The 20,700-nt window shown below is 32.3% G+C and overlaps 1 protein-coding gene across 1 annotated transcript; it reads right to left on the reverse strand.

The window, feature by feature from the left end:
* Positions 1-17,622: 17,622 nt before the first annotated feature.
* Positions 17,623-20,480, reverse strand: LOC141653497 (scarecrow-like protein 6). Its single transcript, XM_074461277.1, has 2 exons — positions 20,102-20,480; positions 17,623-19,850 (listed from the first exon to the last, which is right to left on the reverse strand). The coding sequence occupies exons 1-2, from the start codon at positions 20,102-20,104 to the stop codon at positions 17,919-17,921; spliced, it is 1,935 nt and encodes a 644-aa protein (XP_074317378.1). The 5' UTR covers positions 20,105-20,480; the 3' UTR covers positions 17,623-17,918.
* Between the last annotated feature and the right edge of the window lie 220 nt (positions 20,481-20,700).

A 20,700-nucleotide genomic window follows, 5' to 3' on the forward strand; every position in this document is an offset into this window, starting at 1 on the left:
CATAGCATGTAGTTGCATGTTAGAAAATTTTGCGAAACCATCTACTTGGGAAGCTTGACAAGTGTATATAGGCCCTAGTAGATGCTTTTTATTCTTAAGACTTTGCTTGTTAGAATGCTTGTAAAACACCCTAGGATGTGTCATGCTAGTATCCTTTGACCCATGGTTTAAAGCCTAGTCAAAAGTACCTTGTGGTGTGATAACTCCTTGGCTATCGTTTATTCCAAGGTGACCCTTGAAACCATGCATACTTCTATCATTCATCCATGTTCTACCACATTTTTGTCATCAAAGGGAATGGGCACAAAACAAAAAGAAATCAATTTGAGTTCAATGAAATGAAAAATGAAAGAAAGTTTGCAAAAATGCATCAAATGAAAAGAGGAGCAAAATAGACTCCTAAAGCTTCAAATACAAGGCACCCTCGTTACTAATTGGGGTGACTTTGAAAATGTTCAAAAAGAAATTCAAAAAGTTGTCAAGTATTGAAATGCCAAAAATCAAAAGAAATGGCAAAGAAAGTGTTCTCAAATGTCAAATGCCAATGAAATTGGGGGGGAAACAAAAATAAAAGCAAACTCCCAAAGTGAAACTCAAATATCTATCGATCCCTTTATCCATCATATCCATTTTTGTGCATGGTAGAGAGGGGACGACCCTTCTTCTTGTCTAGGCAAGAGGGGGAATTCCGCGATCCTCCAGTGTTTCTAACACCATAGGGAGTCTACTCTTGACAAAAGCATTTAACGATTGAGGACAAAGGTACCCTAGCTTGACACCTTTTGGAGGTGATTTATTGGTATCCTTCTAGGCTTAGTAGTTTGAACAAATTACATCTATGAAGGATTGTGTACCCTTGAATTGCTTCCCTTGTAGATAATTTCCGCCACTTAGATGAGGAAAGTGGCTATTCTTTTTGTAGATGCATCCATTATGTGATTTTTGTGTGCTTAATGTTTGGATGTGTCGCCATTTTGGCAAGACCCACCTTGCCTTGCAAGAAGGCATCCTACCTCATGGTTGTCTTGTTGTGAGTTGAAGGGGCGGAGTGAGACCCGCTAATTGTCTCATATCGGCTATTATTATTAGGTTAGGTTAGTATTCGTCCTAGTCTTTGTCACCTCTTTACTCGGGACGAGCAAAGGTTCGGTTTGGGGATATTTGATGTGACCATAATTGGCGCATATTTAGCCCCCGAATTACCATTGTTTCCATGCTTTTTAGTACCTATTTGGGTCATTTCTTATCTTTAGTTCTTTGTTTTGCATATTCTTTGAGATTTTGATCCCTTGGTAGGAAAGGAGTAAGAATCTTGCATTTTCATGGCAAAACGAGGCTAAATTGATCGTATTCAATGACCAAGCATCAAGGAGAGACAAGACTAGAAGGCCTTTGTACATAGCATAGTAGAAGAGCATTGTTGAGGAAAGGATCCTTGAGTCCCCAAGGAAATCCCCAAGGAATTCATGAAGAAAAGGGAAGAAAAGATGCTGACAGACAATCCGAACGGATTGTATACAATCCGTCCGTCCGCCCAAGCCCAATCCGAGCGTCCCTCAAAGGAATCCGCTCGGATTCCCCCTCGCCAATCCGAGCGTCTTGCCCAAGGATCCGCTCGGATTCCTCAGCCCAGATCCGGCCGTCCCGACTCCCATCCGCACGGATTTCAGTACAGCACGTTTTCATTCTTCAAGCCACGATAAGAGAAGCCCTTCTCTCAGAAAATACCGGAGTCTCCTTGCTCAACTTAAAAAGTGTAATTACTAGTTTAGCCCTTAGTTAACCCTAATGCATCCTCCCTAATTTTCACTATAAATACCCCATTAGTCTAATTAGAGGAGCATGTTCTTCTTATCAATAATTAGTGTAGTTAATATCAATCAAATCTCTCTTTAATATTGTAATCAAATATTAATCAAGTTTTAATCCAAGTTTTAGTTCTTTAATCTCTCTCTTGTTCTTACTTTATTTTGGGTAATTGAAGATTATTTGGGTTATTATTGGGAGATTGACAACCTCTCAATCTAGGATTCAAGTACTTCTATTATTCTTGCTTTATTATTGGAATCATTAGTAGGTATAATCTCTTAATCCCTTTTTAATTATTGCTAATTACTTTCATTTATTCATCATGTTTCATTATGTTAGTATGATTGACAACCTTTCTAGCATGATCAATATGATAATGAGTGAGTAGTCTCTTAGCTAGGGTTTAATGGGTGATTAGGGGAAACCAACATGGGGAATGATTCATGCTTAAATTAATATGCTTTCATATCTTATTTTCTTGCTTGTTTTGATCTTAATACATGCACATGTTATATTTGATGAAATGTTAAGCCTATGAATCCTTGCATTTACTATCATCTTCTATCTTTTCAACTTGACTTGTAAGATATAACCCAACTCGAGTCTTGTTAGACCATGCATGTGTTGAGTAGGAAAGATTAAGTCGACTTGTAGGTGTTGTACAATCTAATCGATTCGGCTCCGGGACCCAAACTTTCCTAGGATTGTAAGATATAACCCAACTCAATCCATCACAACAATAATTGCTTGCTTATAATTTGAGAACATGTTTGTATGATCATATCCCATGAATCCCCTATGAACCCATGACACCCTAGTGCCTTTAATCAATTGTTTACACCCCTTATTTCATTCATCTTGCTAGTTTATTTTCATTGCTATTTTAGTTTAGTAACCTTCTACATCAACCCAATTTGTGACACCCCTTAGACACTACTAGTTACAATAGAATTCTCATTTCAATACCCGTCCCTTGGGATCCGACCTTTACTTGCCTCTTTACTAATTGTAGAGTTGTTTGTGAAGTATAAATTGTGTTTTGTATCGACCATTGACCAACGACCACATATGCTTAATTGTGAACACGAAATGGACTCGATCAGTAAGCCATATACAAACAGAGAAATACAGAGCCAATCATTGATCAAACAAAACAAGATTATTATTAATTTTAATTTGTAATTGCGGGAGCCATTAATTAGGATATTTATTTCTTCCACACGCGATAATGCCGCGCGGTGTATGAATCCATAGTGAAGAAAAAAGAAAGAGAAATTAACAGGATCGTCTTACCGATTTGATGCTTCAATGGAATATGGTAGATGAGAAATGATTGTCGTCGATCAATTAGGCTGAAGCAAGGAAACAAGTAACTAAGTAAGAGATATTAGGGTTTTTATTAGGGTTTGTTTTATGGGTTTTATTAGTCTCAAGCAAGGGAACAATTTATTAATATTTTTCTTTTCTATTATAATAGGTTATATCCTTCTCTCTCATCATAGGCTTGGATTGAAGGGTTGTTACATATTAATTTGCAGCGAATTTACCGTTTGTATATGGTTATAACTGATAATTCCAAGTTCAACTTATACCGTATGAAATATATATGATCAGTATTTATGATGCTAAAGACCAATTAAAGAATAAAGAAACCAATAATGAAAAACCCTAATTGGAAACTCCAATTTATTTATACATTAAGATTATTGAGTTAGCATAGATTAAATTAATAATTAATAAAATAAAATACTACTCCGTAATATTTGTGCTTTATTGTAACAATAAGAATATAGTAACTTGCTTTAGAATTATAGCATGGTTAGAATTGCCTACAAACACATACTCCTTGCTTAAGGATTGGTACGTTCACATGCAAAGGCTATAAGATTAAGATTCTAACACAAAGCAAACACTAACAAATACGGGTAATCTGTAATATTTAGTTTTAATGAATGATCACATATTCACATACTGATACAGACATTATAAAGAGTTTCGAAAAGGTTGGTATGATCAGTATTTATGATTCTCAACTTCCTATTTTTTGTGTTAGTTTGGTTGATAAGGCCGAGGGACAATGGAATATACTCGCTTCTTTTAATGAATTCCATAAATTTGATTAAAATATATCTCACATATATTAAACAAATGTATAAAATTCATTTAAATGGAGCGAATAAACTATAAAAGTTGTATTAGTCTTACTAAATTATGCAGAAAGTTGATCAAATGATCAAATAATTTTCTTTCTACCCTTTTATATGAATATATGATGGATAGTTACTATTTTATTCCTTATTTTTCATTAAGTTTTAATATTTGTTAGACGGACACTGAATAATGTTATGGAACCTTACAACTGGAAGAAATAAACAACATTTTAAATCATTAATAAGGAGTAACAAGTTATCTATTAGTCGTGGATCATTGTACTTTCAGGGGTTTGTACATTTATTAATTTGATATAGAGATAAAACGACTTGCAGTTTTGAGGAGTTTACATTGTATAATGAGGTGATGACAATTGTTGAGCTAAGTATTTGGGTGATAAGCAAAGCATTCAATGAAAATTTAATTCATTTACTATAACTATATGGTGTTTTGCGGATAACTAACTTAATTTACAAATTACTAAATTATATTCCCCTAAAAAATCTATCTATAAATTTGAAAAGTGAAAACTTAAAGGATAAAACTTTAAAATAATTTGTAATTATCCTCTTATTCTAACAAATTGTAATTCTTATTCCTAGAATCCTTACGTAAACGTACTTCTTAATCTTATATAAAATTAATAAGATAATTTTTTGAAAAGAAAGAAACTTTATTGAAAGGTGTTCAAATTAATAAGATAGGAAGATTTATACGGAGTACCTTATTTGAGTGATTGAAATACAACTTTTACGTATAATTCAAAATGATATTAAAAGGTCTAAACAATTAGAGGAAGGACAAATTTGAAACCCGTGCAACGCACGGGCACAAAATCTAGTATACAATATTACTTACTCTAAAAAAAAAAGAATATACAATATTACTCCAGTTATATTCAAATACTTTTAAAGTACCACAATAGCTTATTAGTCAACAAAAAAGGTCTCATCTTGTAAGATCCTAAATTTCAAAATTCTATTCAATAGTAGATTATACTAATTCTCTTGTCATAGTATTTCATAGATTATTTTCATCATTTTTTCAAGGATTTCTTCTCCGGATATGAGAGTTTTTTTTTCTATTGATAAGGTAAAGAAACTAGATTGATCGGAATCAATCTATAACATCCTTGCGGATGAGAAAGGTGAAAGAAAATCAATGATTTTCAAACAACCCTGAATCGATCGAACATAATAAAAGGGCATTAAAGAGAAAACTCTCAATAAAAAAGAATGTCACCTCAACCCAACAAAGAACAGAATAATAAATAAAAAACTTAAGAAGTAGTCATCCAAAATTACAAGTGCAAATAAGTCAACAGGGTAAACAAAGAGGCTGTGTGCTGTCAGTAGGAAAAAAAATCAGATTTCAAAAGAAATCCAAAAAGATCAAAAGTTCCACCATATTTCTATTATCAACATTGATTTAGGTACAATCAAATTGAATATACTCTTGAAAAATTGCTCTTTTACCCTTGATTTAAGCCTTCTTTAACCAACATATGACTAAAATAAACTCTCCTAGGCTAAAATGGATAGTAAATTAAAGTCGAGTCTTTAAGAAGGAGAAAATCAAGAAAGAAAACTGAATTTTTTTATTTAAAAGACTAAAAAGACAAGAATCTACACAACCATGAAGATGATTATGAAGATAAGTGATGAAGGGCTGGGAAGAAGAACATGGAAAAGCAAAATTTCCATATCCCTTTTTTCTAGGTTTTTGAGAGAGTTTCTCTCTCTCAAGTTTCTCTCTGTCAATAAAAATGTTATTATTGTTAATTGTTTGTTTTGATGTTAATTAATTCATTTAATTTGTTTACTTTTAAGATTTTTTATAAGTAACTAGTTTTGTTACTCGTGAAAATTCACGGGACTATTTATGGCTTTCCGCTTATGTTTATTGTTTGATGTCATGTGTACAATGTACTCGATCTTGACATCTTGTGAAGAATTAAGATTTAGATGATAGCCTATAACCTTGCTTTAGTTTTCGTTATATTTTTGTATGTGTTAAGCACGAACTTTCATACTACTTTATCCTTTTAACTAAAGAGAGTTGAGACAATGCTTTTATAATGGATAGTGGAAAGTTAATATATAGGCAATATTATTGGATATTCAAAAATTAAAAAGAGGGCATTGATTTTAGGATGGTTTTTTTGAGGAAATGGACAGTAAAATTAAGATACTGCCATATAAGGAGTAATACTTTGGAAAATTGAATTTTAAATCATTTACATGTATTATGAGTTCTGACATTATTTGCTTCAGTGATAAATAATAATCATTAAGGCCCTTATTAAACTACCCTATTGAACATTTATTTCTTTTATTTAATAAGATGACCTATTGTTTCCCTTTAATATTATTATACGTTGTCATTATAATACCACAATTTATTTTTTATCTCCACCTTCATTAACAAAATCTTTTTTTCTTCTCTGTAATAAATTGTTGAAATGATACGAAATTTGCGCGGAAGCGGTTTCAAAGGATAAAGAACAATAATGAAAAAGGGATATTTGCTTCGAAATCTGTCTTGAAATCGAAACAATGGGATATTTGCGCGATCTAGACCTATAGATCGAACAATGGTGATTGAATCGCAAGACATATTGCTATCAATCGGGTTAGAGTTTGAAAACGCGTCAAACAATAACAGTTTCGGAACGAAACGCGTCGATCCTATGTTTACAGAACTTGCAAACACAAACAAAGCAACAACTTTGATTTTAATTCAATATCATAATCTATCTGAAAATAACATACAACGACTTCTATTTATACTAGAAAATAAACGACCTAGTGCTGCCTTGCTTCACAAGTTAATATTTTCCTAAAACCCGACTTATACAATTACCTTATTCTATTATTCTGAAACTAGGAAATAAATAAACTAGTAATAATCTAATTAGGAAATAAACTAGTTCTATGGTTTTTAGGAAACCTTTATTAAACTCCTAATTAAAATATCAGCAATAAAAATTATAGTATTCCTCCTACATCGAGCTAACCATTTTCGGATCATCCCCTCCCCCTTTGAAAGGAATTGTCCTCAATTCATGTAACTTAATCCGCCAGGATCAAAAACGAACACACCTTCGACGCCAAGCCTCATCTCGTTCATTCCTCTTAATTTCAAAGATCCTCTTGTGCCATAACCGCATGTGCCTACCACCCCTCCTCCCTCCATGCACAAGTCTTGAAAATTCTCTATCAGCCTGATTGTTATGAATCGTTTTGATAACAGATTCAACTTGAAAGAACAACTTCTCAACACTTCTATCATGCTCCTCTATTTGAAAATCAACCATCCTAAAATTCAAAAGTTCCTTAATCTCAATAAAGTACCACGCCTCCTCATGATCATATTCATCAAAGATAGGAGGTGATGTCGGATCAAACTTAACATTCTCCTCGTAGGTGCTTTGACTTGAGAATACTCCCGACATGTCTTCTTCTTTTTGCCCTTTTTTTTTCAGTTTTTTTTTTTTTTTTTTTTTTTTTTTTGCGGATGAACAGTACCACGCCCGGTGAACAGTAACTTTTTTTTTTGTAGCCGTCACGGCTTGAATAACAAGTTACTAGAATGCTCCTGAGATGCAAAACCGATTAACCCTCGAACTACCTGTACGAGTTTAACCCTTGAACTCCAATCGCAATCAGAAATTCAACTAACAACTTGGCTTTGACACGCCTAGGACCGTCTAAATTTAGGGAAATCAAGAGCCGAAGCTCTGATACCACTTATGATACGAAATTTGCGCGGAAGCGGTTTCAAAGGATAAAGAACAATAATGAAAAAGGGATATTTGCTTCGAAATCTGTCTTGAAATCGAAACAATGGGATATTTGCGCGATCTAGACCTATAGATCGAACAATGGTGATTGAATCGCAAGACCTATTGCTATCAATCGGGTTAGAGTTTGAAAACGCGTCAAACAATAACAGTTTCGGAACGAAACGCGTCGATCCTATGTTTACAGAACTTGCAAACACAAACAAAGCAACAACTTTGATTTTAATTCAATATCATAATCTATCTGAAAATAACATACAACGACTTCTATTTATACTAGAAAATAAACGACCTAGTGCTGCCTTGCTTCACAAGTTAATATTTTCCTAAAACCCGACTTATACAATTACCTTATTTTATTATTCTGAAACTAGGAAATAAATAAACTAGTAATAATCTAATTAGGAAATAAACTAGTTCTATGGTTTTTAGGAAACCTTTATTAAACTCCTAATTAAAATATCAGCAATAAAAATTATAGTATTCCTCCTACATCGAGCTAACCATTTTCGGATCATGAAATTAATGTGAAGATTCATTACAAAAAATTTCTTATATAAATATTATAATAATCCTAATTTAAAATTCCTTACCAAAATATCATTATATCTATATTAAATTAATTGTGTACATTAAAAATTTCACGAGTTAAAAAATTCCAAGACTCTACAGATCACATCTAACTTTCATATTTTATAATTAAAATTGACATTTTAATTAATGTTTTCATAATTGAACGTGTTAGTGAATCGATTAAGATTTTTCATACTAATTTTTTTTAACTGCTTTATTATGATAAAATATTGATTGAAAATGATATACATTTTTTCTTTGATAATTTTTAAACTTAATTATTCAAAAATCGTACTACTTATAAATTACACATTTATTATTTATTTAAATTTTTAACAAATAAGTAGAATTGTTTTTAGAAATATTAGTTGCTAACACAAAAAAAAAAATTAAAATTAAAACAAACTTTTTATTTTCCTCTCCTTTATTATTAAACTACCCTATTTATTTAAACTTTATTTCTTTTATTTAATGGGATGACCTTTTTGTTTTCTTTCAACATTATTATACTTTGTATTTATGTTACCATAATTTTTTTATCTACCCCTTCATTCGCTTTGTATTTATGTTACCATAATTTTTTTATCTACCCTTTCATTCGCAAAATCTTTTTTCTTCCCTATAATAAATTGTTGAAATTAATGCAAAAATTAATTACAAATTTTTCTTATATTAATATTATAATAATTGAGACAGTCCTATTGTGAAAAAAAAAACATCTTATTTATCACCAACAAATGATTTTTGTTAACACAAATGAAAAGTCTCATATCTATAATTTGTGTTACGGAGTAAATAGTCTTTGAGCTAGTAGTTTGTTTATATTGCAATGATTCCTCTTTAATTTGTTGGATCTCATATTACTAACATCACTGAAAAAATTTATCACTAAAATAAAGTCACAATTTTAACAATGTACCTAAAGAAAAGGATCTTATAGCATTTAAACATACCAAAAAAGCTATTGAGAGTAAATACAAAGAACGATGGAATTCCAATAAGACAAATTATTATTAAAAAAATAAGGATTACAATTTTGTCATACATTATCGAACTCACTTTAGTAGCTAGTAGTCTAAAAGTTTTCTTCTATCGATTTTGTATTCAACCAAAAGGATTAGTCGCTAAAAAATCACACAAATTACGTAGTCGGGGGTTTGGGGATTTAGGAAGTGACCATTTTAATCCGAACATCTCAAAATATATACAATTGACAAAATAAGAAAACCATATAAGGACAAGGCATGAAATAATTAAAAGCACAATAATCTAGAGTACTATATCAAATCTTACTTGTTAAAAAACGCAAATAAAAATCATGGCAAGATAAAACCTGCATACTGCTTACATCTCAAATCTCTACCGTTAGAAGTTACAATATATCAGTGTATTTGAATTCCGATTAAAAAAATCCTACAAAATAAATAATAAAGTAAAAGTTAAGATAATTTTACGATTGTGGTAAATAAATTTCGCTAAACACTTGCTAACAAATTACTTAAAGAGTCGAGGTTTTGGTGATTTAGGAAGCGACCATTGAACACCTCAAAACATATAAACCTGGCAAAATAAGAAACCATATAAGGACATGGAACGACATAATAAAAGGCACAATCATCCAAAGTAATATGTCAATAAGTTAATCTTACTTGCTAAAAAGACTAAACAATAATCATATCAAAATAGAACATACTACTTACCTCTTAAATCTCCTCAGTTAGAAGATAATATATTGGTGTATTTGAATTCCCATCAAAGAAATCCTACAAAGCAAATGATGAAGTAAAAGTTAAGATAATTTTACGATTGGAGTAAAAAATTCCAATAAACAGTCAACTCGATAACAATTTGCGCCACATAATGCATTTGGCGTGTAATGTGGAAGACATCATTTAAAATCTATCAAACTTCCATATGCAAAATAAATTGTTTGGTTTGAATAAAACCAAGAAGCAACTACTATGTAATTGTTACAGCAAAGAGTAGATATCGACATGTAATGGTGTTCATCTATTGATGTCAATAATTTAAATGATAAAATGAATAAGACTTATAGTTAAATGGAATAAACGGAGAATTTCAAATGGTAGAATTAATTTACTCAAAAAAAAACGTAGAATTAACAAACTCATAGATGAGCGGAGTAATGGTAGAATGTTGATAGTTTTTTTTTTAAATTAAATTGCTCAATTATTTGTTTTGACATTTAAGAAGCAAATATAGATATGAAAATCTCTAATTAAATTTGTTAGGGTATTATAAATTTATAAGTGGAATTTACTTAAGAGATGTCACATATGTTTTAGATGGCTTAAGAAGATATCATGTCACATTGTTCAAGCTAGCCTTTTTATATTGTTTATAGATTATAGATAGATATAACATGCCACTACATATCAGAAATTCATATTATCATTTTATATTACACACCATAATAGAAAAAGGAAAAACCCGACAAAAATAAAAGATTATTCAAGCCAAAAGAAAAGTGTAAACATTACCATTATTTTCTAATTTCATGTAATGTTATTGATATGTGAGTATGTCACCCTCCTGTAATTCGAAAACAAACACAAAATAATAACTAAATTAGATTCTAACTATTAATTCAAAACATAATAAGGATAAAAATCGAAACAATACGTTTAGTTCTCTATGTATTTTTTACCTACCGACTTTTGTAATAAAAATGAAAAATTAGGATTGGTGTGATATTTATATAAGATCATTTTTGTAATTAATTCTCCTATTAATTTCAAAAATTTATTTGGAGGAAGAAGAAAAATTTTGTGAATGAAGGAAAGATTAAAAATTATAATAACATAATTACATATAATGGTGATTAATAACATACTACCATTAAATAAAAGAAGTATATGTTACATAAATATGATAGATTCATAACCAAAGTTGTAAGTGAAAAATAAAAAGTTTATATTAATTTATTTTTTGTGTTTGTTGTATTAATTTATTTAAGAATAATGATGATAATAATGACATTTTTGTTAGACATTTTAGTACATTTTATGCATATATAAAAGGGTTAATTTAGTAAATTTACATTGTATAGATTAGTGTCATGTCACAATAAATTTTGCCACGTCACAATTATATTTTTGCCATGTCATAATAAATTTTTGCAATGATGACATTGTCTACGTGGCTTTAATTGGTCATTTTAAGGTAGCTTTTTAATAATATTTTATAGATATTTTAACTAATATTACACAAAGAATTGAAACATAAACAATATTTGGATGGTTACCATTTTTAGTGGCATTTCAATAGATGGTTGTGTGAAAAAAAATTCAGTATAATGGAAATTTTAGAAAAGAAACACTTTGAAAATTAAGCCAAATATACTCGAATCGTATGAAGTAACATTGTGTTCGATCTACTAGTGGTTGTTGCTTTATGACGTAGCTTTTTACATTTGTTTTTATAAATTATTACCATACATATCGAATTTGAATCAAATATACCTTCTCCTCTTTCAGATGTTCTTGTAAGCTTAGAATCAACGCAATATCCTCAAGTGGTAATGTGGTATGTTAAAGCTTTTCAACTAGCAAAGATCTACTCCCTCCTATTCAACTTAATGTTCCCCTTTTATTATAATACTCCTTACATATATTAGAGAAAGAGGAATATTAGGCTGAATAAGAGGGAGTATGATATTTAAATTGTTTAATCTATTATTGCAATTAGACCACGTGTTAGTTGAGTATACTTAAACTCTATTTTCTTTTGTTTTTAATAAAATGGTGCTGGCAAATGCAACCTCCTCCGTTTTCTGTTTTCTTTCTATTTCAATAAAATATTTCTCACACATATTAGAGAAATAAGAAGGAAAAAAAATATGAAATAAGTATATCTTTTTATCAGGTACGCTTTGGACAAATCTTCGAACATACATGATAAGCAGGGTGACAGACTGACTCAATTAGCATAACCTAAAACTAAACTGTTCAATAAGTTTTTGAACTTGAGACACAAAAACATAAATTCACACACATTTTAATCAGTTAAATTAGATCAACCCATATACACGGTTGTACTCGACCTTGATTGCTAAAATTGTGCTAAAATGTATAATAATTGGATTTTATCACGCAAATCAATCAATACATATATATAAAGCAGAAACTTTTCGAGCGATATTAGAGAGTCCAACTTTTTAAGAAATCCTATAATTTAAAGAAAAATTTAATAAATTATCCTAACAAGAGTAGATTTCTAAAAAAAAAAATATTAAAATAATAAAATTATCCTAATAAGACTAGATTTCTTAAAAACAAAACAAATTTTATTTAATTTTATATCCTTATATAAGTAGATCAAATTTATTAAATCACACGCAGAAACTTTTCGAGCGATATTAGAGAGTCCAACTTTTTAAGAAATCTTATAATTTAAAGAAAAATTTAATAAATTATCCTAACAAGAGTAGAATTCTAAAAAAAAAATATTAAAATAATAAAATTATCCTAATATGACTAGATTTCTTAAAAACAAAACAAATTTAATTTAATTTTATATCCTTATATAAGTAGATCAAATTTATTAAATCACACGCATATATATAGAGTTTAGTGAGTATAAATTTATAAGTAATTGTAAGTAACAACTTCTCATTCTATCGTAAGTTAAAAATGACTAAAATGTTATTAAATATATCCTAATAATAGTAAGATTTCTAAAAAAAATAACTTAATAAAAGTAGATTTCTTAAGAACAAAACAAATTTTATTTAATTTTATCCTAATCTAAGTAGATTAAATTTATTAAATCACACACATATATATAGAGTTTAGTGAGTATAAATTTATAAGTAATGTTAACTTTAACTTCTCATTCTATCTTAAGTTGAAAATGAACTAGACCCCAATAACTTTGTGCAACTGTGAAATTAACCCAGTAACTTTCAATTGGAGTGATTAAGGCTCATAACTTGCATAATAAGTGAAATTAAACCCTTTATTAAATCTCACGAGAAATTGAATTTATCATATCACAAAAGTAAAAATGGTTACGTTCTTATGAAAAATACGAAATAAAAGTTTAAAAAAATTAATCAAAAATCTCACCAAAATATCATTATATACCAACAACTATACCAACAAGTATACATATAACATACTAAAATCATACGTATTACATACTAAACCATTTTTTACATACGTATGTAAATCGGTATGATTTTTTTAGGAAAAAAACAATTAACAACTTTATGTGTAAACTTTTTTTAATTGTTGAAAAATAGAAAAATTTGAATACTTTTTTACCCTTTTATTATATTTTATTATATTTTTTTGTCATGAAAATCTTTTATTTCGACTTCTGATTTTAACACAACTACCTAACCAAATATTTTACAATTGAATTTTTTTTACAAAAATTTGAAAAATATGTACTTTATACTCTCTCCCATCCACTTCAAAGGTAACATGGACCCACTTTTTGTGAGAGTAAAAGTGGGTTCATGTTACCTTTGGAGTGGATGGGAGGGAGTATAAAAATAATATAAATTGTTTGCTTTTCGTAAAATATTTTTAATTTTATTTTATCTAATTTATGCTATTTTTTTTTGATTAATTTTAGAACTTTTATTTCGTATTTTTCATAAGAACCTAAGCATTTTTACTTTTGTGATATGATAGATTGAATTTCTTGTGAGATTTTAATAAAGGGGTTTAATTTCACTTATGATGTAAGTTATGGGGCCTAATCACTCCAATTGAAAGTTATGGGGGTTAATTTCACAATTGCATAAAGTTATGGGGGTCAATCAACACTCCCCTTGGAAATTTCACAATAAAGTGCATACATAATGAAGTTAATATAACTCATATTGCCAGTTAATTAATCCTATAATCAATTTTTTTAATAAAATTAATCTAGATCTAATCGGATTTACAAGTAGTACCTACTATCCATTCTAAACTCTAAAAAATTAAACATTTACTCCCTCCATGGTCAATAGTTTACATTATCCTTTTTTGAGTGTTTCAGTCAATAATTTACATTTCTATTTTGGGTATGTTTTATACTCTCTACTTTATCTTTAAAAAAATATTAAAATCAATTCCCCTCTCTTTGTACCTTGGTCTTTGTGTATTTATATGAAGCATATGTAAATATTTTATTGAGACAAATGTAATATTTAGTTATTGGAATATTTGGTTATTCTCTAAGATATAAAGATACATCTATGTACTAGACATGCAACTTTAATGACTCATATCTTCATACATGTACACGGGGGATAGTGATGAGTTCTCAGATACAAAAATCTATTTCGTGTTTAAGCGGAGACAATATCCATTGAGGACTTGAGGTCATGCTTCGCCATGACGATAAATAGAGGCAAGGGGCAGTTACTTAATCATGTTGAAATTTATATGTTGGAACTCAGATTTTAGTCATGGTTAGCTTTAAGTAACAACGTCAAAAACAACATCACCAAGGGATGAATGTTCTACATTGATGACATAGGGAACAAGTATAGCAGTGACACACGAAAGATATTGTTTACAAAGAAATTTTCACATATCTACCAATTAAGCGTCATATTATATATTTTGCATGAAGTTTATAGCGAATTACCAGACTTAATTGTAAATTATGAAAACAAATTTTATTGGTTAAAGATATAACAAATTCTCCAAACATGCTACATATATGATTGAGATACCTGTTGTTTTGCGTACCACCATTCAGCTTTTACACTGTCTTATGGTTACAAAGTCGAATATATGGGTAGATGTTGTAGGTTAATCTAATTTGCGAATCACATAAAGGTTAGCTTTAGTTATCACATGTTTATTTTGCAGGAATTAAACCACATTTTTGGCAATACCGTTTTTATGTTAACTAAAAACAGATGGTGTCTACAACAATAAAAATAGGTAACTACATAATTGAATAATACACCTGTCTCTTTGGATGTTATACAACTGATATAATTAATACCAAAGAGAGTACCTTTTTACGTTACAGGGACTGAAGATCCACCAGTAATCAACTAAATCAACCCAAAGTTTTATGCGTTCGAATTTTTTACATAGTTCGACTTTTTTTATTAAGCAATTTAGTTGACTTCTGCTACCAAACCATGACAATGTAAACCAACGTTTACAATATGTTGTTCAACAAATTCTTGGAACATTCAACATGCATATTGTTAAAGATAATCCTATTGGGAGCCTCGTGCATCGCACGGGCTTTTCAACTAGTTAAAATATAATTTTGCAACAGGTGAAAAAATAACGTTCCTGCAAGGCTGCAATGATCGAACCCCTCTTGACAATATTTTGTACTTGATTTACCCATTTAGAATGAAAATTGAACGACTGTTTAAGACATCATAAATAAATCGTCTACAACCCATCTTACTAAGAGTCCCGATCCTCTTCATTTCTTGTGGCTGGCAAAATCATGAACGACTTATGCATACTGTAAACCAAGTCCATCGTGGAATGGGAGATGATGCAATATGCCCAAGGTGTAATAGTGAAGAGGAGACTACGGATCATCTCCTCCGCTTGTGCCCAACCTCTCGTTTCATTTGGAGTCAAGTGACTTGGTCTCCCACAACTTTTTTTATACATCGTCCTTCTCGGATTGGCTGCTACTTAATGCGAGCATCAGCGCCCATTTTGCGTCGGATGATTGGTCGATGCAATTTCCAATTACGTGCTGGTGGATTTGGCATTGGCGTAATTGTGTTGTGTTCGGGCACGATGAAGACATACCCACGAATCTTAGAGGCTTTTTATTTCAGCAATTTGCTAATTCAAAAAGCGCATTCGATCGGTTTTCGGTGTTTATTTCTCAACCAGGAGTAGGCAAAAGGGAAGTGTCTAAAGGAAACCCAGGACCAGCTAGAAGCGGTGGTTTATTTCGTGACAAGACAGGTAATTTTATTGATGCTTTCTACTTTTCTTGTGGCTACTGTACTTCGATGAAGGCTGAACTAATGACGCACTTGATGCGGGTTTAGAGCGAGCTCGACAACTGAATATTGACAAGTTAGTTCATATGGATAATCTTCAGTGCATTCGTCTTATTGAAGAAGATCAACTTTTAAGCAACAATCTCCATGCTTTGGTAAAGAAGTGTAAGGACCTTATTTACAATAATAGCTGGAGGATATTCTTGGGGTGGCTATTTCCCGTGTAATAATTACTTAAGTTTCGGGATTCGTTCCTAATGTGCACCAAAAAAAAAAAAAAAAAAAAAACTAATTTGTCCACATAAAATAGATTTATATGGCCCATGGTAACTTCCAAGTGAAAGTTTTTTCTTCCAACACCACCAACTCCCAATTCCCATCTCCTCAAAATAAAACAGAGGAAATCAATTACCCAAATAATTGATTAATTGGGTCCCCAAAGAGAGCTCCTCACAACTTTAACACAAATGGTATACTGACTTCTCTTTTTGGACCATTCCACTTGGTATTACCCGACATTGGATTTTAAGTGACTTCCCAAATCAGGATCTCGCTTTAGGGTGTGTTTGGATAGCAAAAAAGGAGGGAAAGGGATGAGAGGGGGAAGGAGGGAAAGGAAAGGGAGAGAAGGGGAGGGAAGGGAGAATAGAGGAGGTGATTTTCCTTCCAAATCTTGCCTTTGTTGGAGAGAAAATAAATTGGCTTTGAGGAGGGAAATGGAGGGATCCATTTTCCCTTCCCTCCAAATCCCTCCACCTCCATTTTGCTAACCAAACAATGGATTTCCCCATCCCTTCAAATCACTCCAATCCCTTTCCTTTCAAATCCTTCAATCCAAACACACCCTTAATATCACTAGTGGAGTAAACCCGGCAAACAGATCATTCGGGTCGGATACAAGTCCTGTCAGAACCGTGTTTTCACTTCGCTTTATTCGAGCACACTTTGAAAAGAGAAGGCAGTATGCAAACATACTCATGTACAAACATTTAGTAGAAAGCAAGGAAAGTGCGTGCTTTTGACAGATCTTGCTTTTTCTCAGAGTATTGCATGAACCCTTCTATTCTAAAGCTTTCTCAAATCTCAAACATGCAATTTGCCCATTTGGAAACTACTGTAGGCAGCATTCAAACGTTTCATGGCAGTCAATGCAGACGTAATAGTGCAGTGGACACTCGTATACCGACCATTCCCAATAGATACTAATTCAAGCAAGTCTTGCATGAGATGGTCCTATATGTGAGACTTTCAAGTATTTCTCGTTTAGCTATGGAGTAGGATTTATATACCAATCTCCCATGTAAGGCTATCTCAATATAATTGCGCAATGACCTTTGGACTTGGAAGAGACCTAAAGCATACAATACCATAATACAGAGTACGCGTATATCTTACAGGAAGCAGTTAGATTTAACAGAAAATTAATTTGTTCCATATTCTAGAAAACTAGTTCTATTCTAGATAAGCTACCATAGTTGCTCATAGTTGAAGAGAATGAGCATCACTGGCCGAAGAGAAACAGATTACAAGCTAAACATAAATGATAGAGATTAAAGAAGGACCTCAGAATGATGGTGCGATTACCAAGGGTAAAGAGGGCCCACAGATCAGGTCTCGGCCTTCAACTTATCAGCAACTCCACGCAAATCCACCTACAAGCTCATGACTCAGCCAGCGGAGTACAATAGACGCTCCTCGTTTTTCTACATTGAACCCCTTCACTGAAAGCTTGGTCACCAATTCATGAGCCTGGTACTCAGTCATATTACTCAAGGTCGAAGGAGCGAACCCTGAAGATGGGAAAAGTCTCCTCCAATTGGGACCCTTGTTTGCCTGCATCTTGTCCGGGGCATAGATGCGGCCTTCTATGATTCGTTCAACTGAAGGGCGAATCAGGTAAGTATCAATCTTGGTGATGATTTCTGCTGGTACTCTTGAACCATTAAGTGATTCTAAGATACTAGAGCATGAATTCAAGGCATGGAGGATGTGTGATGGGAAGGCCAATTCACAACGATCACCACCTCTATCGAAACTCATCACAACCTTGGGAGAGCATTGCTTTATAAAGGAAACAAGTGGAGGTAGTAGAAATGGGCAATGAGAACATGCCCAAATAGGGAATTTGACGGCAACTACTTCATTTTCCAAGAGTTGGAAACCCGGAAATGAACAAGATCCCGAGTCGAACAAATCCAAGTTCAGGACCTTAATGTCTACAGAAACTCCATACTCAGTAGCAAATTCCAGAATATTATCACATATGAGAGCGAGTTCGAATGGATGGTGTGATGAAGTAGAGGCAAGGACTGTAATTTTCAGAAAAGGGGCGCCGTTTTTCCTGAGTGGAAGCTCACGAATGAAAGATGCCCACATGGAGCCACAACCAATATCAAAATCCAATATGTGGATAGTATTCTTAGCATCTTCAAGAGCTTCCAAAAAAACCTGAGTACAAGTGAAGTCCAGAAACTGCATAACAGGAGACACTTCGGAAAAAAGCTTGTATGCACTTATTTTATGAATTACATCATCCAGGCCGAGGCTTTTAGGAGGTGGAGGAACTCCAGGCATGCCGTTCACGGACATGAGCTTTTCCAATTCCTCCTTGACACAGAGAGCAGCACCTCCTACAAGGGAATTCCTTGAAAGTGATGCTTGATGATTGAGCCGGGCCAATATCACTTGGGCGAGAGCAAAGTTTCCAGTTTGAAACATTTCCGACACCTTAATGAGTTGGTCGCGAAGAACGTAAAGTTGAGAATCTTTATCCTGGTCCATTGATTCCGGATGGTTAAGAGGAGCCATGGGCATAAGTACATCATCATGACGCTCACTCAACAACGAACCTGGGGAAACCTGAACAAAACTATGGTCGGGAGGACCAAGCGGACCATAGTTATGCCGCTTCATAGGTGGTGGTGGAAAGGGGTAACCTACTTCAACCTGGCTATAACCCAAAGAACCCGCATAGTAATTAGGGTTTTGAATGCTAAGGTCCTCTTGTTCACCAAATCCAAATTGTGGGTTCACAACCTGAGGCTTCTCATCACTAATCCTCAACTGTTCCCCAACCTTCACATTAACATTGCAATCAAACCCAGAACTACAAAACCCTAAACCACCAGCACCTAAATTCCCACCAAAATTCGTAAAATTCTCGACATTCGAAGAGTGAACTGATGTTCCAATCCCACCATAACCATCAAATCCAAAAGAAGTTTCGCTTTGAAGAAGATTTTTTAAACTCACACCAGGATCATCAACCTGGCCCATGAACCAAGGAAGAAGAGACCCTTCACCACCAACAGTCAAACCTTCCAAATCTTGCATTTGAACCCCACCACCACCACCACCATTAATGGAGGATGACCTAGTAGATGCAGAATTCGGAGAGTTCGGACTACACCTATGATCCAAAACAGATGTGGGTTCACTCTCAATTGACTCCTTTTTAATACCCTTTTTCCAAATTACATCAGAAATGTGAGGAATTCCACCAATTTGTTCTTGTTCCACCACCAAACCCTCAACTTGCAAATTATGGAAACCACTTCCCATCTAAAACCACAACATACAAAATTAACAATCAATTGGTCTTCTTTAAGACGGTTTTACACTAATATACTAATAAAAACATTACCAACAACCCGTTTTACACAAATGCTTGTATAAGACCGTCTTACAGACTTACACAAGAATTTCAGCAAAATCAAAGCAAAACCCAGTAACTATAATTGCATAAAGTAATGAACTTGCAACATAAAAACATAAAACAGTAAAAAAAAGAAAGTGGGTAAAGATTACAGTACCATAGTTAGACAGTTTTTACAGATGTTAGGCAAAATTTGAAGCAAAAGGTGAAAACTTTAGTAACTTTAGTGGCTGCAGATGAACCTAAAAAGCTCTTTAATCCAGAGATCTTTTGGGTTGTGCCCAAATTTTCTCCCTTTTCTGCATTTCACCTCCACATTCTCTCTCTATTTTGATGTTTGTTTGTTTTGTTTTGTTTATTTATCTGCCTACTTGTTTGCCTCCCCCTCTCTATTTTCTGCCATGGGTACCACACCAGTGAAAAGACCAAAATGCCCCTACTTGGGTTTTGAATGTTTTGATGGTAGTATACTTGAATGTTGATGTTATCTTGGTAAAGGAGAAAATAGACTTATGTAGGTAGACTATATTGCCCCCACATTCCACTACTTGAGACTTGAGAGATGAGACAATAGTTTACTTTTTTTTTAATCACTTAATTAATGGATTTGAAAAAGTTTAATTAGAGTTATATCACTAAGATGAGTTTTTTTTTGTGTAAAGGAGTGACAAGCGTAAATTTAACGCTAAAAACATTTGAATTTAGATGTCTATTTTTTCTCATAATTTTACGAGTTGAGTTAACTAAATTTTAAGA

Source organism: Silene latifolia, chromosome 4 (assembly GCF_048544455.1).
Source record: "Silene latifolia isolate original U9 population chromosome 4, ASM4854445v1, whole genome shotgun sequence".
NCBI classification, from domain to species: domain Eukaryota; kingdom Viridiplantae; phylum Streptophyta; class Magnoliopsida; order Caryophyllales; family Caryophyllaceae; genus Silene; species Silene latifolia.